The sequence below is a fragment of the Eulemur rufifrons genome, chromosome 18 (genome assembly GCF_041146395.1).
Source record: "Eulemur rufifrons isolate Redbay chromosome 18, OSU_ERuf_1, whole genome shotgun sequence".
NCBI lineage: Eukaryota > Metazoa > Chordata > Mammalia > Primates > Lemuridae > Eulemur > Eulemur rufifrons.
This window is the reverse complement of record NC_091000.1, coordinates 16,248,573-16,271,263: the sequence shown is the minus strand read 5'-3', so window position 1 is coordinate 16,271,263 and position 22,691 is coordinate 16,248,573. Positions and strand designations below refer to the sequence as shown.

Sequence of the window (22,691 nt, the reverse complement as noted above, 5' to 3'; positions counted from 1 at the left end):
ATAGAGCCTTGGCTTTGAAAGGGATGCCAGATGGGTAGACAGGAGCCAGAGCTAAAGCATATGAACCATTTTATAGGTAACGAGGAGCTATCAAAGAGTTGCAAGTCGGGGTGGGTCATGGTCAGATTTGTATTTAACAAAGATCTTCCTGGTACCAATTTTTTTTTTTTTGAGATAGAATCTCACTCTGTTGCCCAGGCTAGAGTGCCATGGTGTCAGCCTAGCTCACAACAACCTCAAACTCCTGGGCTCAAGCAATCCTCCTGCCTCAGCCTCCTGAGTAGCTGGGACTGCAGGCTTGTGCCACCATGCCCGGCTAATTTTTTCTACATATATTTTTAGTTGTCCATATAATTTCTTTCTATTTTTAGTAGAGATGGGGTCTCGCTCTTGCTCAGGCTGGTCTCGAACTCCTGAGCTCAAACAATCCGCCCGCCTTGGCCTCCCAGAGTGCTAGGATTACAGGCGTGAGCCACCATGCCCGGCCCCTAGTGCCAATTTGATGGTTGCATTTCTGGAGGCTGCAGAGATAGGATAATGGGGTGGGGACTGGGGGCGGGGAGAGGGAAGCTGGATATTAGAAGACCACTTAGGAATCTGTTGCAGTAATCTCAGTGAGACCTCAAGTGCTTAAACTAGGTAGTGGCTGAGACTTTCAATAGGTGAAGCCTATGGGAAAGAGTGGGCAAATCTGATGCATGAGTGGGATGGGTGCTGGTTCCTGGTAAAGGGTCAGGTGAAGGTCAAAATGACTGACTTGCTTGACCATGGTTGATTGTGTTTTCCTTTGAGAAAAGAGTGCAGGTTTGAGGTAGGAAAGAGACAGTAGTGGGTTTGTTGAATTTGAGTTCCTTATAAAACATTTAGGTGGCATTATTTAGTAAAGAGTAGGGTATACATGATCTCTGAATGCTCTTTTATCTCTATAGGTTCATTTGCTTATATATTATTTATCTCTTCCTATAACTAAAAAGGATTTGAAGCTAACTTATTTCCTACCTTTGCCTAGGATGAACCGTATTCATTAGATTTGTGCCCCTTGTCTAGATACAAAAGGAAGTAAGGTTGTGAATCTGTATACACTTATCTAGTGCGAGAAATCTGTAAACTTGATTTATTTCTGAAGCACTGGTGTGAATAAATTGGTTAGTGATATCGCTTTTCAAGTGTTACTCACAGATGGCCGATTGAACAGTTAGGTAAAACAGCATATTGTCCCCTGAGCTCTGATACGAACTCATGAGAGGCTAATGCCACTTGGCCACTTTAACTCAGGGCATCACTGTTATTCTTGGACAACTTCTAAGTGCACACAATTTAAATTTCCATTTTATTGGTATTTGCCAAGGGAAGACATTCTCGTACTGGCAGGGAGGTTTCTGGCTGCATCGATTTCTGGCTCTGAGTTAGATTATGTGGAACGCTGGGTGGCTGTTTGATTAAATATTGATTCCAGAGAACTGGAAGACAAACTTAGGAAAGTTTAATCCTCTTCCATTCCTTCAGGAAAGCTTTATTTAAAATGTTCCAGGCAGGTGAATGTTTTCTCTTCTTTAAACTTGAAATTGTTATTAGGTATTATTTTTCTGTGTCTGAGTTTTATGTCTAGAAAAGCAACCCTTCACTTGTTTCTTGATTGCTTGTATTCATTTTATTTTGACCTAGTCAAATAAGTAAAGTCTTTCCTTTGAGGGTAAAGAACTTTTCATTTAGAGAAAAGAAAAAAGCCAACAAAATTATAGAGCTGAAGAATGGATGTTTTTGATGGTGAGAGTTAAAAGAGTGAATTATATGTTTTGGTCAAGTACTGTCTAAGAATATATAATGATTCTCTTGGTAAGGTGGTGGTGGTGGGGGATAAAGGGAATCGAGGATAAACTGAGGATGGGCGAAGGGAACAGGTTCTGCTTAGAGTGGGCATCAGCCTGGGTAGAGTGTGGGGACTCCAGGGAACAGGGGAAGCCCTCTCCTATGAGTCATGTAAAGTCACATTTGCAGGCAGTTTTGTGTGGGCAGTGGTGGGGTTTGGGAAGGATGTCCAAACAAGGGTTCTGCCCTTATGACTCATGTCTGTGATTCACATCTGGTCCCTTAATACCACCACATGGCTTTGCTAGCTTTGGTGACTCTGATTGCATGGAATGTAGCAAGAGGATTTCACAATTTCTAGAAAGCTCTCAAAAATATGACCAGCAGTTATTTCTTCTTCATAGCTGGTAGCTGAGATTTTTGAGGACACTTCTCTTCCTTTCATCTTGCACCTAATTTCCTTCAGTCTCTGGGGTCAGATAGTTTTTTTCTTGGAGGCATATCCCTCCTGGCTCTTCTGTTTTTAACCTCTGCCCTATTTGTAACCTATCTGTTTCTTTATAGCCAACAAACTGGATCAAGTCCGTTATTTTTCTTCTTTTTTTAAAGTGTGTTTTTACACACTGTTGTTTGTAAAATGGGGTGTCATTGAGATGATCTGCCTCTCAATGCACTCCCGAGTGTCCTATAGCCAGTCTTTCATCACCACCAAAGACTTTCTACTTACCAAATCCAGGGGACCCTTTTGGTCTTCTTACTTGACTTCCCTGTGGTATTGGACACTGCCTCTTCTTCCTTTCCTCTGGGAACTTTTGTCTCCTTGGGCTTCCATGCCATCACCCTCTTTGGATTTTCTTCTTGCCTTTGGGCTTTGTGCAGTGTAGCTTCGTGTATAAGAGCCCAGGGCCACAGTCCCATGACTTGAGTTCAACTTCCAGCTCTGCTACTTGCCTGTTTCCTGGTCACTTGGGTGACTCGCCAAATCTTTCTAAGTTAGTATGTTTCTTCATCTGTAAAATGAGATGTCTTAGTTCATTTTTTGTTGCTTATAACAGAATACCTGAAACTGGGCAATTTATAAAGTGAAGGAAGTTATTTCATAGAGTTATGGGGACTGGAAGTCCAAGGCTGAGAGGCTGCATCTGGTGGTGAGGGCCTTCTTGCTGGTGGGGACTCTCTGCAGAGTTCCGAGGTGGCTCACGGTATCACATGGTGGGGAGGCTGAGTGTGCTAGCTCAAGTCTCTTTTTCATCTTATAAAGCCACCAGTCTCACTCCCATGATAACCCATTGATCCAGTAGTACATGAATAGATTAATCCGTTCATGAGGGCAGAGCCCTTGTGACACAGTCACCTCTCAAAGGCCCCACGTTTCAATGCTGCATCATTGGGCATTAAGTGTCGATGTGAGGTTCAGAGGAGATAAGCATTCAAACCATAGCAGGGGGTTTACTGAATTGACCCATGTGAAGCCCTGAGCACGGCTCCTGCCTCAATGCTGTACTCACCAGATATTAGCTGACATTCTGTCTATCACCTTCCCTTCCCTTCTTCTCTGGCTCTTCTTTCCACCCCATTAATATTGCCTTGGGTGGTGGCCGCCTCAGGCAGCTCCATCTAACGCTGTGTGCCAATAACCCACAAGCCTGCTTCTCTTCTGGTATGCCTACTATGGAGCAATGCAAAACCAGCCATCCTCTTCCCCATTCCAAAATCAGAATCATCCTAAATAGTTCCCTTCTACCCTGCTCTTGTTACGTTTGTATTTTCCTTTCCATTTCCATTGCCCCTGCCTTTGATCAGATCTTCTTGACCTTCTTTTGTTTGTGGTGTTAGTTTTAAAACAGTCTTCCTGTCTCCACTCCTGCACAGTCCATTCTGTTGTCCCTACTGCTGCCAGAGTCACTATTACTGTGCAGAGTTGACACTGTTCTTCCCTGTTTGTGTGTCCTCTAATGCAGGGGTCCCCAACCCATGGTGAGTTGTATAATTATTTCATTATATATTACAATGTAATAATAATTGAAATAGAGTGCACAATAAATGTAATGTGCTTGAATCATCCCCAAACCATCCTCCCCCTCCCTGGTCTGTGGAAAAATTGTCTTCCATGAAACTGGTCCCTGGTGCCAAAAAGCAAAAAAATTGTGGACTGCTGCTCTAATGGCTTCCTGTTGCCCAGAGGATGACATCTGCGCTTTTTAGCGTGGCTTTTGTGCCCCTCCTCTCCCCCCAACCTGACCTTTTCCTTGTTTGTTTTTCTATTCAACTTTACTGCTTGTTCCACTCTGTTGAAATGCTTAACCCTTTCTCCAAAATATCAGATCGATCATTTTGTTCTTCCATGCTTTTATGCATGCTGAAAAATACTCTCCTATACTTCTCTACTTTCCTGAACCAGCCTGGCATACTCACAGGCAACCTTCAAGACATTTTTTGGAATTTTCCCCGTATTTCTTTTCTTTCCACTCTTCCCAACTCTTTATGTACTCACAGTACCCTGATCCAGCCTCTGTGCACATCCTCGACTGCCCTTGGTTAGTTACACGCCTGTCATTTTCTACTTCACTTTAGGGATTCTGACTCTTAAACTTTGCACATGAAAGGCATTCAGAAAATGATTGTTGTGTGAATTGAATAAACAGACAGGTAAACTGCAAGGGCAGTCAGTCCTAAGTTCTCACATTAAGGAAAATTGTGGTATTTATTCATTTATACAATGATATTGATGTCCTCATAATCAATTTGAAATGGTCTCTTTAAACAAAAACTGCAGTTTGATCTGAGAGAAATAACTTTCCTAACCCATGCTAATTTTGAAGGACTATCTTCTCAAATCTTATCAATTTCTCTCCTAACCTATAGCTCCTTTTAATTATGTTAAATCATGAAATTGCCAATATTCAACCATTCAATTTCATATGGCTCAAGCTACAGAACTAATGGAGGGGGATTTATTGGTCTTTATGCATCTGTGCTCCTTAGAGGGGTGGGAATGGAGATTAGCCTGGCTGTGGGTGCATTTCCCACTTGGAGGAATGAGCAGCTCTAGCTTAGTTTCATGACTTTTCCACGAGACAAGTGGGAGAGAGGTCCTCCCACCCCTTTTCCTAGTTGGCCACAGTCCTTTGTTTAGCTGAGGGACTGAGGAAATGAAAGCTGCTACCAGTCCACAGTCTGGGTCTGGGATACAACCTGAAGAACACCTCTTCTCTTGGGTCTTGTCCTTTGGCCTCATGATCCTAACACTTGACCTAAGGAGTTAAGGTCAGGAGGAACTTCATGAGATCAGGTTTTCCAGTAGGTTCTCTCATAGCCTGCCCTGTTCACGGGAAAGAACAATGTATCTTCTCTTGAATAAGAGGAGGGACTACTGTTAAAGAAAAAATTATTCTGACAGTAAGGAAGACTTTATTCAAGAGTATAACAGTACAGGTCATGACTATCATAATAGGGGAGAGAAATCAGGCTCAACTCCAAATATAGTGAAGACAACTGGGATTTGTAGTCAACAAGCAGAGTGAAGAAGTCAGTGGATGGAAAATTACCAAGAGGAGACATCAAGTTAGGGAGTTTCTTGATAAACTCACTCAACAGGATTCTTACTGAAGGCAGGCTAGGATGATCAGATGTCAAGGGTGGGGGATGAGGAAATTGATTAGACATGGAGGGTGCCTTAGTTCCTTTGGGCAGCTATGACAGAGTACTGTAGACTGGGTGGCTTACAAACAACAGAAATTTATTTCTCAGAGTTCTGGAGGCTGCAAGTCCAAGGTCAGGGTGCCAGCATAGCCGGGTTCTGGTGAGGGTTCTGGTTGGGTTCTCTTCTGGGTTGTAGACTGCTGCCTTCTTGCCTCCTCACGCAGCAGAGAGAAGCAAGCTCTCCCAGGACTCTTACAAGGACACTAATTTCATCATGGGGACTCTGCTCTCATGACTACCTCTAATCCTAATTGTCTCCCAAGAGTCCTGTCTCCTAATACATCATGTTGTGGGGTAGGATTTCAACATAGGAATTTTGAGGAGACATAAACATTCAATCTATGAGAGAGGATGATCAGATTATCAGGAATAGGGGTATCTTTCCTAAAGTGTCTTAGCAAGATTCTTGCTGCAACTGGGCTGGACAGGCAAAGGAGGCACAAGGACAAGGCCTAGTTGAGAAGAGGGCTCAGAGGAGCCTGTTCAAAGTGTGGTCAAGGTGAGAGTCTTTGTCACTGTCTCCTGGATCCACGGGTGTCACTTTTTTAGGAAGCATAATTTAGTGCCACTAAAGAGGGAAGGTCACTGAGCTGACCTTTGACACTGTGTCCTGTGCAAGTTCTTTCCCATGGCTATCTTTCTTTTGTCATCTTTTAAAATTTGAGTAGTAGTATAACTATTGGCATATGCAGCAATTGGAGGCTGAGGTAGAAAAGAAATTTTTCCCTTTGAAGGTGACTGTGCTTCTGTGCATTCGTAATAAAACACAGGATTGTAAACCAGAGCAGCTGTTTGTTTCTCCATTTTAGATGGTACTTCAATAGGAGTTTTGGGGGAATTCAGTAACATTTATTGGTAAAAGTAAATGCTGAAGCCTCCCTTAAGCATAAGGTAAGAATTTATGGCTCAGTATTAGTAAAGCCTTCTGACTCTGAGGATCTAATGACATTGCAAACTTCCTTTGAAATATTAAAATATTTTGATTATTAAAAGTACTATATGTGAGATAATGTGGAACAGGAAGCTTCGTCAAGAATGTCTTCCAGTACACCTTTGTACAGTTCAAAAGAGTTTTATTCTTCTGGCACATGAGCTACCAAATATCTTTTCAGGCTTTGCTGTGTTATCTTAAGATCCCTAAGTAAATATACAGAAACAGGACTTCGATGAAAAAACATGTGGTAAGAGCATTGCTTGGAAGTGAGTGCTCAGGGTGGGATATTAAGGTTCAGTGCAGGTTCAGCGTGTCCTAGATCAAGGTGCTGAGAGACTGAGTGGGAGGAAGCCTGCAAGGAAGTGCCTTCTGGGAACCGAGAGGTGTTGGCGGGGCTTGATCACAGGGAAGAGGGAGCCAGCCTTCCCGCTAACGGTATTGCGGGTGGTCAGGGCAGCTCGTGTGCTGAATCGGTCCCGCTGATGCACATTGTAAATGGTCTACTGCCCACTTCAAATGTGGTCACAAATCTTATCAAACAGTAAATTTGTTTAATGACTAAATGTGGTATGTAGCAAATGGCTTATTGTTTGTGTTGTTTGCTTTCTCATATTTGTCATGATATGAGTAATACCACTGCGTTTCCTGTCTTAGGTTCCCAAAGGCACCGTGAGTGACTTCCCTGGATTTGATGAGCGGGCTGATGCAGAAACTCTTCGGAAGGCCATGAAAGGCCTGGGTAAATTTAGCCTCCTTTTTGTTCTAAAATAATGTACCATTTGGTTTTTTAGACAAAACGTCATTGATTACAGTAAGATAAATTTAAGACTATTTTGATCTGAAATTTATAGGACAAAAGGTACATTAAGATAAACAAATAATACTATAGACCATCGCTAATGTTCGGTCTCTAGAACTGAACAGGCAGTGAAATTCAGCCCGTGTGCTTTGAGCTTGTCACCTTTACTGTGCTGTAGCAGCCTGAGTGGAGATGCAGCCGTCCCCGAGAGTGAGCAGCTTTGCAGCTCTGTTCCCTCTGCCCGGTCAGATACCCAGGTCTCCTTCTGCAAGTCTCTCTTATATATGACTCTCTTCTCTTTCCTCGGCCACTTTTTTAGCCATTTAAAAACCTCTCATCTCGAGGATTTCCACGTGTAACTATATCCCTGTGCTCAGGTTCCTTCTGCACTACTGTTCACATGCTTTTTGGCCTTGTGAGGCCTTCCGTAGTATCCCAGCCCGACTTTTCAGACTCATCTCCCTTTACTGCCTGATGTGTTCTCTGATCCAGCCGTGCTGGGTTATCTGCTAGTCACAAAAGCCCTGTGTTTTCCCACTGCTGAGCTTTTCCCTTGATCTAAAAACCTGTCCTTCCTTACATCACTGCCTTTCACAATCCTTCCGTCCTTCAAGACTGTTCTGAGTGTCACCTTTTCTGTGAAGCTTTACCTGAAACTTCCTTCCACCTCCCATCAGCTGAGAGCCCTGTCGTTTGAACCCCGTTTAACACCTGGACCTCTCCTGAGGCACTTGTCACATTCTGCCTTAGCTCACAGTTATTTATATTTTTATATTTTCACCCTAAATTGTCTGTAATTTGAAGCCAGAGTTTATATCTTTCTCTTCTCCCAAGCCCGTGTAACACCCAGCACATTGTGCCTTGTGAATAGCTGTAATTTGAGTAACTATTTGTTGCATGAAAAACTAGATGCACTCAGTTTTTCAAAGGTCAGGAGTATTTTTCTACCTACTTCATAATATATGTCGGGAATAGGGGCATAGTAGTATATGTTGGAACCCTAGCATTTTGTATATTGTAAATTTTATATTTTTAAGAAACTAATAAAACATATTTTATATTCTCAGAGAGAGAGGTAAGAAATAAAGTGAGTGGGGAGCTGGGTACAGGGGTGGCTGGGGAGTGGGCATGTGGGAGTCGAGCTGTCATTGTTAACCGTAAATTGCAGGAACCGATGAGGAGAGCATCCTGACTCTGTTGACATCCCGAAGTAATGCTCAGCGCCAGGAAATCTCTGCGGCTTTTAAAACTCTGTTTGGCAGGGTAAGACCGCATTTCATCCCAGGGTAGAATGGGAGAGCAGCTATGAGTTTTAAGACTACTTTGGAATATGCTGGTATTTTTTACAAGCATCATTTATTTTGTGATTCTGACATCCCTACTTTTTTTTTTCTTTTCAACCTTTCCTCTAAATTATCAGATGTTGGTCCACAGTGCTCACCCAACTTATCCTCACATAATTGTTCTTCCCTGCTTGATGCTGTAGTGGTGTCAAAAGATCCCATCGTGATAACTGCCCCACTTTTTACCTTCTATACTCAGGATTGTTTTATTATCCATTTTCTAGATGTAAGCCTGTATTACAATGTTTTTTATGACACACTTATAGTCTTGGTTCATTTTGTGGTGACTTTAATTGATGGAATTTTGGGGGGCCGAGTGTGGGGGCTCACGCCTGTAATCCTAGCACTCTGGGAGGCCGAGATGGGAGCATCGTTTGAGGTCAGGAGTTCGAGACCACCCTGAGCAAGAGTGAGATACTGTCTCTACTAAAAATAGAAAAAATTAGCCAGGCATGGTGGAGCAAGCCTGTAGTCCCAGCTACTTGGGAGGCTGAGTCAGGAGGATTGCGTGAGCCCAGGAGTTTGAGGTTGCTGTGAGCTAGGCTGACACCACGGCACTCTAGCCTGGGCAACAGAGTGAGACTTTGTCTCAAGAAAAAAAAAAAAATTGATGGATTTTTAATTAATTGATTTAATTTCTCTTATTTGATTAACAAGTCAAAGTAAAAATTTTTAAATTCACTAATTAAATGAATGAGTACATACATAAAAACCTGAAATGTAGTCTTGTTATTCTGAAAACTCGTATTGTCATTTCATTGAGAAACAAATGCAAAGCAAAAAAGCAAAGTATTCTAAACACCATTTATAGTTGCCTGATGTGGTGAAACTTACAGGTAGGAAATACCTATAGTCTTTCTTTTCATAATTATATATATAATATCCCTATAGTAACAGATGTTTGTCGGTAGTCAGGAGCATAATAATGACCATAATCTGTTATGTATTAGAATGTTATTAGATATTGAGAGAAAAGAAAAAGTTTTTATGTTTGGGTATGATAAGCTAAATTTTATCCTTTGTAAAATGTATTTGTAATTTTTGGGGGGGAATTTTTAAAAAAGATACCCGTGTTTCTCTGAATAGTATTTTAAAAGTAAAGTATCTTCAGTCTACTTTTGAAGGTATTCATTTTTTTCCAACTCTTCAAGTTAAGAAAAACATTTTGTAAAAATAAATACCTTGATGCATAGATGGCTTTGCCTTAGCTTAGGTTTAAGTCACGTGTCAAAAGTAGAATATATTATTCAAGGTTATGGGGTTGTTTAGCGCATGTGCCTTCTACTTGGAGACAGCTACATAAAGAATTCATTAGTACAAGTGGGCTATCATTTATATTTAAGAAGAATCTCCTTAACATTTCTATCTGGTTAACAAATTTATGTTTTCTGTGAATTAGGATCTTCTGGATGACCTGAAATCAGAACTAACTGGAAAATTTGAAAAATTAATTGTGGCTCTGATGAAACCCTCTCGGCTGTATGACGCTTATGAACTGAAGCATGCCCTGAAGGTAAAAAGGATGAGTGAGGGCTGGGCGCGGTGGCTCACGCCTGTAATCCTAGCACTCTGGGAGGCCGAGGCGGGTGGATTGCTCAAGGTCAGGAGTTCGAGACTGGCCTGAGCAAGAGCGAGACCCCTTCTCTACTAAAAATAGAAAGAAATTATCTGGCCAACTAAAATATATATAGAAAAAATTAGCCGGGCATGGTGGTGCATGCCTGTAGTCCCAGCTACCTGGGAGGCTGAGGCGGGAGGATCACTTAAGCTCAGGAGTTTGAGGTTGCTGTGAGCTAGGCTGACGCCACGGCACTCACTCTAGGCTGGGCAACAAAGGGAGACTCTGTCTCAAAGAAAAAAAAAAAAAAAGGATGAGTGAAAGGAATGTTCCTGTTGTAGATAATACTGTTTTGTTTTGGTAATTACTTTATCTTAATTGTTATGTATTAAAAATTTTATTTGACTTATTTCAGTGAGAGTTGCTTGGAAGACAGAGCTGTAGGAAGCAATAAGAAGTAAAGGAAGGAGAAAATTACAAGTGTGTTATTCAGCCTTTTTGTATACTTAAACTCAGTAATATTGGCTATTTAAATTTTTCGTGTTTTTTGTAGATTTTGATATTTTATTTTCATGCCTGTCTCCTAATTTTTAGAAGTGTTTAGAAAATATTACAGATGAGGTATTTTATCTTTTTAAATAGCAAGTTGCTTGGGGAACAATAGTATTGCTTATCATTTTAGGTTAAAAAGTAAAGCTTTAGGGAGAATTTTCAAGATAAGGATTTTCTGCTACCCTTTCCTTCTTTCCTATACTTTTTTTTATGTTTACTTATTTCTTTTTTGGTCACAAAATCCTCATGTCTAATTTTAGTTTTTCTTTTTATATTTGTTTTTTTCTTTTTTTTGTCACAAAATCTTTCCTGTACTTGTAAACACTAAAATGAAGTAGTTGGTAAACTTGTTATAATTTCAGTTGAAGCAAAAACTGAATGAGTGTTCCCTTGACTGGTGTTTGGAATATTGTATAAGTATGACTGCATTGAAACATTTGTTTAGATTTAGGAGACAGGAAGAAGTTTAATGGTTAGTAGTTAGATTTTGAATGGGCAGATTGAGATTTAACAACAAGGAGATAATGTAGCTCAGTGATTCTTACTTATGGAGTGCAGGGAGGAGAAGGTTCATCCAGATAGGAGCTAGATTATGCTTATTCTCTTCATTTTCCTACAGTGATTCTTTGGAATAACAAAATCTTAGGTTACTGAGAAAAGTGCTTTTTTGCAGAGTGCTTCTGAATGTTAGCAGCAGCTGAAATTCTGCCAGAGGATGAACCTAGGCTTTTCAGTGTTTGATTTTTGGTAAAGAAACAGAAATATAAACAAAATTATGTATATACATATTTTTAAAATTAAGTTCAGTTGTATGTATTGTTGCATCTTCTAATTTAGCAGTGTGTAGATATAATTTTTATAAGCAGAAAAAGGAAAACCAACTAAAATTGTTTTTCAAAAATCCAGAAAGCAAGTCTCAATTTCTTTGTACCCAATTCCTAATAACTAAGCAATGCTATATGTATTGTTACCTTTGAAGCACAATTTCCCTGTGTCTCCACAGAGAACTTAACTTGGGGGAAAGGGTTTATGTTTTGAGGTACAGATTGTTTAAGTATCAGTGCTCCATGTAAATTTATGTAAATTTTTCATTTTTACTGTTTCAGCTTTTTAAAAATCATTTTATGTTTCATTAAAATGGTTTACTTTTAAACTAGAATTAACTGGTCAAATTACAAGTTACAAATTTATGTAACTGTTATATATATACATATATACATACAATAAATATTGTGTTTTCGTAAACAAAAAAGAATAAAGTTGTCTTTGGAGAGAAAAGTAATTTCAAATTTCTTATTTCTGTAACTAATAGAACTTATATATATAGAAGTCCATGTTGGGTAATATTTATATAATTATGCAACTTGGGTAACATCTATACTAGGAAAATAACATTCTTTTTAATCTTACTGACATGTTTTCTCTATTAAAAATAAATCTCCCAACAGGGAGCTGGGACCAATGAAAAAGTCCTGACGGAAATTATTGCTTCAAGGACACCTGAAGAACTAAGAGCCATAAAACAAGTCTATGAAGAAGGTAAATGTTTCAGGTTATATTTCTGCTTCATCTCCACTGTCACCTCTTTCATTTCTCTGATGGTGAGTGCAATCCTTCAAGGGTACGGGAGGCAGGCAATACATGATTATTGGATGGATGAATAAGCCATAGTTCAAGCCGTTTTTCTCCTTTAGTAAGGAAGAGATTGCCTTTTTACCTGTAACTGTTTTAGTGGTTTATAAGAAGCTGCTGGTGAAGATGGGGTTTACTTTTGCATAGGATTTGCAATGCTTCTAGGGATATACAGGTTGTCTTTCTTTTACATTAACTGTAAGGTATAAGTGGTTTTTCTTCCTTTAAAAAAAAATTCGGTTTTATGTTAGTAGAGATTAAGAGTTACTTAAAAAGTACTTTTGGAACTTTACCTTTTTCCAAATCAGAGTTGATAAAAACATTTGCATAAGTGTATGTTGTTTTAGCTAATAGCAATGCTTGAATAAAACACTCTGCATTTTGATTTTTTTTTGGTGTGCCTTTTTCATGAAAAAAAATCTGTATTTCAATCTGAAGTATATCTTGTGATATACTTGATTCCAGGAATCAAGTACAATGAAATAGAAAATTAGGTAGAGAGTTCTTTCCTTGTCAGATTTCTCATCGCAGACTCTTTCCTCCTACTTGACTGGGGAGGGTCGGACCATCCGGTTTGTCCGCTCAATCAGCAGACTGCAAGCCTCGTGCCTTTAGCTAGGGAAATGGGTCTCTTTCTTGGCACTAGTTTGTTAATCTCAGAAATGGCTTTGTTAACCCAGCAGGTCAGAACAGTATGATATTTCGTGCCGTTAAATAACTACCTTTCTGAAATGTTGAATCTCTCTTTCTTGCTGCTGTTTTTGGCAGATAGGTCTCAACGGTTAAGGCAGAGGAGATAACTGTATCTTAACTTTGAACTTTATTTGATATAATATTCAGCGATCTCTTTCTGGGGATGTTGATCGAGGAGTGAGTGTTTTTGCTACTGGGTGACAAATGGAGTGCTGGAAGGGAGTGACAGCCATGTGTGGTTTGTCCCACTCAGTTGTGTTATTGAGCACTGGCGTGTGTCCGGCGGTGTACTGACACAAAGGGTGTGCACAGCACGGCTCCTGTTCTGAAGGAGTTTGCATGCAGTCTGTTTAGGGGTGACAGGACTTAAAACAACTGCAATAGTTAAAGGATGGTAAGATTCAAACTAAAGTCAAATACCAAAAATGTTTAACGCAGGAATGGATTGAGAGGGGAGAGGTCATCTTAGCTTTGGATGTTAGGGGAGACTTCATCGTGCAAATCGCACACTCAGCAGAGTTGCAAAACTAGATGGGTTTACTAAATGTCTATTGACAGAGGAATGTGTAAAGAAGATGGTGTATACACACACACACACACACACACACACAAAATGGTATATTAGTCATAATGAGGGAAATCCCATCATTTGTGACAACATAGATGAACCTGGAGGACATTATGCTAAGCAAAATAAGCCAGACACAGAGAGACAAATACTGCAGATACCACTTATGTGTGGAATCTAATCAAGCAGAACTCGTAGAAACAGAAAGCAAGAAGGTGGTTGTCAGGGACTGGAGTCAGGTAGGGCGAAAGGCAGAAAGGAATGGGGAGATGTTGGTCAAAGGGTACAAAGTTTGTGTTAGGCAGGATGAGTAAGGTCTGGAGATCTGATATAGCATGGTGATTATATTAATGGTACTATATTGTACACTTGAAATTTGCTAAGAGAGTGTATCTTAAATATTCTCAACACAAAAATAAAAACTATGTGAGGTGATGGATATGCTAGTAAGCGTGATTGTGATAATTATTTCACAACGTATATGTATATCAAAACATCATGTTGTACACCTTAAGTATACACAATTTTTATCTGTCCATCCTAACTCAATAAAGCTGGAAAAAAAAAGACTAGGTGGCTAGGAGGTAGAAAAAGCATTTTTGGTTAAGGTGCCGTGTCTTCAACGTCATGGAACCTGGACTGCAGACAGTATGGTTGGGGAACGGAGAGAACCTGACCCTCCTGGAGGGCACGTGCGTGTCTATAATGGAAGGTAAAGTGAACACGCGAGGTCAGGCTGGGTTGTAGGTGGTTTTGCGTGTACTGCGTTAGGAATTTGGATTTGATTCAAGGGCACTGTAAATTCCTGAATAGGCAATGGAATGTTGAAGGAACAATTGAGGGAAGAAGGAGAGTTCAATCAAGAGGCTGATTAGGAAGCTATGTGTGTGGGAGGGAACCTAGGTATTTAGTATTTATGGCCCAACGTGGGTTGGTGGGAGGTGTGAGGAGGATAAATTGGGGAGAGGAGAAAACATTTGATAGGATTTGATGGTTAAGTATCTACTTAAGTGTTGGAGTAGAAGAAGGAATTAAAGAGTCCTGCCTGGTTTTGTATTTGCATAACTGGTTGAAATAAACATGTAACTTTTCTGGGCCTTTTAAAATAGAGGTTTCAGGCTTTTAAAGTTTACTTGCTTTCAAATAATGATTAAATATTTAAATATCTTAGAGTCGTACCTCCTTGCCTTTAATAGCAGCCGTCTCAGAATTAGTGAAAAGGATTTGTAGACTCGTGTAGGTCCCAGTTCTCCCCTTCCCTGTGACCTTACGTTGAACAGCTGGACATAGAGGTGGGAGGGGGCACTTTAACATATGATTGCTGTCTCTCAGAGTTAACTTTGTTTCTGCAGAGGAAAAATATTTTATTAGAGGAAGGAGTGGCCATGCCCAAAGAAAGAAAACTCAGAATATTAGGGAACGGAAGATGTTTGGAAACTCATCATGTAAAAGATTTGAAAGAGAGCAAAACAAACTTTAAACTTACGATTCACTGTGTTTAGGGTGCATTCCAGTACCATCATATGTCTAAAGATTAATAATTACATTGATTGAGAGAATTTCTAAATGGCTGAGTCATGATTTAGGCTGGAATTGAGTACTTTTGGGAGCCTTTAATTCATTTTTGTCTAATCACTCACGGAAACCGTTTGCCTTTGGTCTTTAGAGCACTCAGAGATGGAATAGAGAGAATTTATGTTAACCAAATGTAGTATTTCTTCTTTTACGTCTCTCCCATTTGATTTGTGGGACAGGATTTTTTTTTCTAGTTGAAAGAAGATGTAAATAAATATGAAATTGCTCTGTTACAGAATATGGCTCAAGCCTGGAAGATGACGTGGTGGGGGATACTTCGGGGTACTACCAGAGGATGTTGGTGGTTCTCCTTCAGGTATTGGGTGGAGATTAATTACAGCTTGATTCAACAGTCTGAGGTGGGACCGGCCTGAGTCTAGTTAAGTACGGTCACTTAAAATTCTTTTAATGATTTCTGGTACTTGTTGATTCCAACTTGGATGATTCTGGCTGTATGTTGCCAGTGCTTGTTTGTTTTTTGGAATATCTGACCTAAACTCTTACTAACTCACTCATAGATTTGTTTTCGATAGTAATATCGTCTTTGTTTCATAGCATTTAAAATCAGGAGGGTCAGATAGGTTTTGGATAGTGCTGTGTGGTGTATGACATATTGTAGGATGACCTTAATAAAAGCATATTCTTCCTAGAGAGAGAGCTTTATGTGCATAACCGTCAGGTGGAACCGTCTTGCCTTTTGAATGAAAATGCTTTATAATTCAATAATGTGCTCTATTATCTCTTACAGGCAAATAGAGACCCTGATGCTGGAATTGATGAGGCTCAAGTTGAACAAGATGCCCAGGTGAGTGTGGCCTAATGTGTGATGACTTTATTATACTATAGAACTGAAAAAAGAACCCATGGTAATGAAAAATCACAACGTATGCTATGCTAGCCTCTAGAAATAATCTTGTATATGGGTTCTTTACAAAGCATAAGACTTAAATAAATTGCTCTTATTCTGATCTGGTCAGCAAAATATTTATTTTATCCCAAAGCTAAAATGAAGTAAAATAAATTATGCAGTGAATTCCACCTAGATTGATTTTTTGTTGATTGTGGAACATTCACAAAATAGAGAACGTTACAAAAAACCAGGTGTTATTAATTCCACTGCCAATTATGAAGTGGGTCTTTTAGCTGGAAAGGATAAAGAAGGAAGAATAAAGTATTTGCTGGTAAGTGGGGTTTTATTGCATAAGAGATAACAAGTTATTTTAGTATGAGGGCGTTTCTCTACATTTCCTTTGACAGAATTCTAAACAGGATTGGTTTTTGTCAGAAGCCATTTAGTGACTCCCAAATGAAAATTTGCACTTAAGGGATTTTTCAATCCCAGTGTAGTCTCAGCATGGTTTATAAAGGAGTCAAATGTAGGAAATAAGTGCTAGGAAATTTGAAACATGAGCATTGAAAACTGGGAATTGTTAATAAAGGAATTACTTGGGTTCTTTCTTTCTGGTTGCTTGTTTCAGTTAAGAGAATATATGAATCTTGACTATTAGTCATACACCACTGAAAAAAGAAAACCAAAGTCACATCTCCAGTTGACTGTTCTCTCTGACACAACCAATGAATGTGTGATCTGATTTTGCTAATAGGAAAGAGGAGAGTGTCTTATTCTTTTGGGTTGGTTGATTTCATTATGGGTTTGAATGCTGTCATCTCTGCCTAGCTGGAGAGAGAAAATGAAAGGAATGAATGTTTACTGAGAGCTCTCAGGGCAGTAGTTGACTCTTGCCTCACTGTCCCTTATAAAATGCAAGCCTATTGTGTCACGTTCCTGATCAGAGCCTTAAAACCCTCGGTCGTTCCACTGTCTTCAGGATAAAGTCCAGGCCCCTGAAGTGGTTTCTGAGCCCGCGATCTGTGCCTTGCGTGCTCTCTCACATGCGCTCTTTGTCCTCTGGTCCCTCCCTCCCCCCATCCACTGACTGGTTCCTCTTCAAGGGTCGGTCCTCAGCTTAGATACTTTTCATGCATCCCTGGTTGAAGCCCCCAAGTGTGAGTCAGGTGCCCCTCACAGGGGAAACCACAGCACCCCCGGCCTCCTGTCACAGTCCTGGCTGCCTCGGATTGAAGCCGGCTGCTTCCTTGTCTGCCTTCCCAGGGCACTCTGGGCTCTCAGTTCAGATGTATGCTCAGCTCCTACCATAGAGTAGGCACTCAGTAGATAACTGATGAATGAATTAGTGCATGACTCTAAAGTGGGAAGGGGCAGTTTCCCTTTTATACATAAGGAAAGAAGCCCATGGCCCCCACTGAGGAGCAGTGGACCTGGGATTCCCAACCAGGCCTATCTGACTCCAAAGCCCTTTCTCTTTCACTGAATGATAGTCTCAGTGTTCTTGAATGTTAGCTCCTCCTTCTTGTTTTCTCTGTCATATCAAGGCTTTATTATGTAGGGATTGGAAGCACAAATCTAGCTTAACTCCATCTTGCAGGAAAAGGGCTAGGGCAGCCCTACAAAGTTGTACCCCGAAGGGTTAGGGGCTTTGTTCAGTATTGAAAGACCTAATTGCTTTCCAGGTGTTATCTGTGGGCTTTGGTAGAAACCAGTGCTGATTCTCACAATTGTACTCCCAAGAGTAGGCGTTTTGGAAGCTTTTCAACAGTCACGGGGTAAGAAGCCAACTCTAATGGTCTTAGGTAACCACAGTGAGCCCTGCATTAGCGAGCAGCAGGCAGATTCCCAACCCAGTCAGTGATGGAATGAGCATGTGCTGCAGTATGAGGTTCCTGAGGGGAAAACAGTCCATTTTAACCTCACTTTCATTGATTTCTCAGAGCACTCACTGGATAGCTACTTCTCAAACTTTCCTGGGCATGTGAACCTCCTGGGGACCTTGTTAAACCGCAGATTCTGATTCTGTAGGTCTGGGTGGGCCTAGGAGTCTGCATTTCTAACACATTCTCAGGTGGTGCTGATGCTGCGTCCTCGGTACTTTGAGTACCGAGGTGTCACTTACCTGTCATGCAGTGCATATGGCCATTCAGAACCCTGAAAGTGAAACTTGGTACATGTGGAAACCGCTTTATGGAGTTACTGTAAAATGTCCCTTGAATGGAATTCAGGGTTTCCTTACCCTTCTTTTGACCAGGAACAACGCAGAACATGTTACTGGCTATTAGCTTTTGATTCTTTAAAATGTATTATTAATTCAACTTGTTGAAAACAATTATTCTTTGAGCATTATAAAAAGGAGCACACCCATTTATACCTTGTAGCAAGGGCAGCTGGACTGATACCACTAATGAGAATTTAAGATTTCTTAACTGAGAGTGAGCTGAGCTCAACACAGCTGACGGGCTCTTTCATACGCTGTTGAGTTTTCCCTCCTGATCCCTGGCACTGAGAGGGTCTCTGCTGTTTGAAGGGTTTGGTAAGCAGTGGTGAGTCACTCACTTAGGAATTGAATTCTTTAGATAATCCACTTTACTTTTTAACATGTTTAATATGTTAAACTGATTTACTTTTCTTAATGTGTTAACTGATTTAATATTTTTAATGCATTAAAACTGATCTTCTTCCCCACCCAGTCCTTGTTTTATGCTTTCTCTGGAGGGAGTGATGCTCTCAGGGGAAGCAGCTGGGAGGAGAAGGGAGTCAATGTTAATTGAGTGCTGCTGCCGATTACCTGGTTAGGTGCATTGTGTAAATTGTGTCATCTCCAGAAACACCATTCCTGCTCTGCATGTGAGGACCCCGAGGCTTGAGGGGAGGTTAAGTAGTTCATACGAGATCTCGCAGATAAGGACAGAGCCCAGGTCTTCTTTAATTCCAAAGCCTCTGTCCTTTGCACTGAACCAGGGGTTATCACATGTGCTTAGGCTGCACTGTGAAGCCGAGGGGAGGGGCGGGAGGTGTGAGGGCTCCTCGTCCAGCGCAGCTCCTTGGATATCGGGTGTCCACATTTAGAAGAAAGGATACTTAGATTAAAACAAGATGAAACTGTTAAATATCATTGTTTTATATGCCATTGCCATTATTATTATTGCATGTAATCTACTTAGTTTTAGAAAAGATACTGATCCTAAACATACTTCTTCCAAGAAAATTAAGAGATCATAGTAAAAAATAGCTGACATTTAACCAATTTTTATTCCCATATAACAGGCTTAACTGCTATACCTACTAGAGAAAATTCCTAGAAATATGGAAGAGCTGTTAAGAAATGCATGCATCAGCAATGCCTGCAATATTCTACAGGATAAGCCTCTCCCCTTTTTAGCTATTAGTGTACATGTAGAAAACATGCTAGAAGTAGAAACCAGCACCCTCAGGATGTTAACCAGCATCTTCAGGATGTTGGTATTAATAGTACTTTTTGTTTTCTTGTGTTTTTTCTGTGTTTTACATAATTTCTCAACATGTGTTATTTTTGTAATTAGATTAAAAAAGTTATTTTAAGAAAGATCTATATCACCATGATCAGAATTGATATTTATTTTTATCATTAAAATAATTTTAAAACTGTAAAGATGTGTGAGTCACATATTTTTTGATTCTCTGGAAATATAATAAAAAATAATCCTATACCACCATAATCTACATTCCTAAACATACTGTGATCAAAACTTCTACATCCAAACACATGTTATCATTACCTCCTATCCTTATTTGGATTGCCACTTGTGGGCATAAGGCCAGTTCCAAGTGGCAGCCTCAGCAAATTGCATTCATCTTGGTTTAATAGGTATACTTAACTTGAAATGAATGACTAAAAGGGAGTATAGTCATCGTAAAGATCTATTCCTTGGGTTTTAATAAATTATTCACATCTCAATAAGCAGATTCAGATTTAATGATGTTTGTATATAAGGTTATTTTTTAAGCAGCCCTATGAACATTGGAAAGCATATATTCTTGTCCATGTCAGAAAGGAAATATGGGCACACAAACTGTTCAGCAAGTATTTATTAAGTGCCAGGCACTGCAACACTCATAGCCTTTAATGTATTGTGATCTTTGGAAATAAGAAAATGTTTTATAGCTAGCCTTGGTTAAATCTCAATTATAAAGAGAAAATATGGAGTTTACTTTTAATCATGTGCTATTGAACTGCTATAGAACAAGCCAAACAGAAAACACAGACAATTTAACTCCTAAATTCTTTCTCAGTCTGTAAATGGATGTATCAACAGTGAGATAATCAGAACTTTTCCCCAGCCCCTACCATTGCTCCTAAAGATTGAAAGTTACGGTGGACGTTTTGGGAGCACTTAACCTGCACCATTGCTTATGCTTTATCGCTTTGGCCATGAATCTTCTGTGGCACGGTTCCGTGACCAGCTCCAAAGCAGCTCCAAACTCAGCTGAGTTTCAGAGCAAGAAACATTAGAAATGAAAACCCTAAGATGATGAGTCAGGTGAATTAATATACAGGGAGCAAAAAACAAGTGTGATTAAGAACTTGGAAATGAGATGGAGGAACAATTTATTAATTGAGCTTGAAATTTTTGTAGGCTCTGTTTCAGGCTGGAGAACTTAAATGGGGAACAGATGAAGAAAAGTTTATCACCATCTTTGGAACACGAAGCGTGTCTCATTTGAGAAGGGGTGAGTGAAAAAAAAATCTGTGTGGAGCAGATATTTTGGTAAATTTTGAAAGTGCGTTAGCCAGTATACCAGAATGCCTGTTGCAGAGCAGGCACTTACTGAGTGAAGCAGGTTTTGTATTAATATTTCTTCCTTTTGGTGACCTGGAGAAATCTCACAGTTCTCTGCTGCTGTTGTAGCTTTTACAAGCTAGAGATCCTTAGTCCACCCTTCACCATCAGAGGGTGGCAAGGGAGGTCAGGCCTCTCTAAATTCTTACTCTCACAGTCACAAATCACTGAGTAGTGATTCACTACGAGTATTTCCTCCTAGATGTTGGTACCCAAGACTTGAGCTCTGGATATTCATCAATACTTGTGGTATCAGTTGGGAATGAGTTTAGTGGCAAGTGACAGAAAACCCTAACAGTGGCTTTAAAAATTGGGCTTTATTTCTGTAGATAGGATTCCATGATTGATTTGGGAGGACCTGAGATCTTTCCATTTTTTTGCTCCACTGTCCTTAGTGTTTTGGTTTTCTTCCTCCTGCTCATTCTCTCATTATCACAAGATAGCTGCGGTAGCTCCAAACATAACCATTATCACAGCAGGAAGAAAAGAAAGGGGTAAACTAGTCATATCTATCACTTTTTATAAGGAAAGAGAAAGATTTCTCAGAATCCCCTCCAATAGATTTACCTGTAGGTCTCATTGGTTAGTAATGGGAGCTGGGGAGTCAGTGAACAGAGAACACTTTGTGATCCATTGCTCAGGGCTTGGCACATCGAAGCTCTGAGTGCAAGGGTCTGCCAGCAAGGAGGAAGGGGAGATTTGTGTTCAGTGCGACAATACTTGGTCAAAGTAAATATCTCCTTTCTGGAGAGAGTGATCCTTATGTGACTGTGAAATCATTTTCATTTTTTCTAGTGTTTGACAAATACATGACTATATCAGGATTTCAAATTGAGGAAACCATTGACCGGGAGACTTCTGGCAATTTGGAGCAACTACTTCTTGCTGTTGGTAGGTAATTTTACGGTGTATGTACTATTTATGGTGATAAGAGCTAACGTATTTCATTCAGTCGAGACTGTATCTGAAAATAACCACCTAGTTATGAAAGGAAGAGCTTGACATGATATTTGGGTGAAGCAAACTCCTGAATTTCCAATGCAAAAGTTTGTTTTGTTGTTGGAAATACATCCTTAGCTGGTTAGTTCATCCAATCCTGTGGAAAATACTGAAAGAGTTATTTAAAAATCATTTTGAAGATGCATTAAACAAACATTATGAACCTGAAATGTTGTGGACATTTCTCAGAGGCTTGTAAATGTTATTTCTGATACCTGTGGAATTTTGGAAATCTTTTAAATGTTGTCCTCACAGCTTTGAGGCAAACTGAGAAATTGTCATTTGGTTTAGAAAAAAAGAGTATCTTTGATTTAATAGAATATGTGATGATGGTTGTTTTCAGACTAAATAATTTAAAGTTTTAACTAAATATTCAGAATAATCTGGAAAAATTGGAGAACTGAGTTTCTGTGCAGGTGATTAGAGTATTATACACTCTCAAAATCCAGGGGAAATAGTTTGTGAGTTCCCAGGGGTCTTAGTTTTCATATGTGTCTGGAGTGAGCCTCTGTCTGCTGTTTGTTGCAAGTACTTGGCATTGAGCTCAGGCTTTTGTGCTCTCTGTCCTCTGGAGAATAAGCTAAAGGCGTACGTGAGCCATCTCTAAAAGTAGCCTTTTGTTTGAATACATAGTTAATGAATTTTCACTAGAAAACTTAGCTCCTTCATAATTGGAATACACATAAAATTTATGACATTTTAGGTACTGGTGGCTGTTTTTCTTGAGCATGGGAAAAGGGAGAATTAAGAAAACCCCAGATGCAAAGATTATTTTTGTATATTAAGGAATTTCTGCATGACAGGTTTTGTGGAGCTAAGTAGACTGAGGTCTGAGCAGCCTTAGACATGTACAT

The 22,691-nt window shown here is 39.9% G+C and overlaps 1 protein-coding gene across 1 annotated transcript in view; it reads left to right on the top strand.

Annotated features, from left to right (window-relative positions):
• Positions 1 to 22,691, top strand: part of ANXA5 (annexin A5) — a 28,878-nt gene that overhangs the window by 3,664 nt on the left and 2,523 nt on the right. The window contains exons 3-10 of the mRNA XM_069493090.1: positions 7,100 to 7,184; positions 8,413 to 8,507; positions 9,987 to 10,100; positions 12,146 to 12,236; positions 15,402 to 15,481; positions 15,914 to 15,970; positions 20,635 to 20,728; positions 21,634 to 21,729. Of these exons, the coding sequence (XP_069349191.1) occupies positions 7,100 to 7,184; positions 8,413 to 8,507; positions 9,987 to 10,100; positions 12,146 to 12,236; positions 15,402 to 15,481; positions 15,914 to 15,970; positions 20,635 to 20,728; positions 21,634 to 21,729 (712 nt within the window). The remainder of the gene's footprint in view (positions 1 to 7,099; positions 7,185 to 8,412; positions 8,508 to 9,986; positions 10,101 to 12,145; positions 12,237 to 15,401; positions 15,482 to 15,913; positions 15,971 to 20,634; positions 20,729 to 21,633; positions 21,730 to 22,691) is intronic.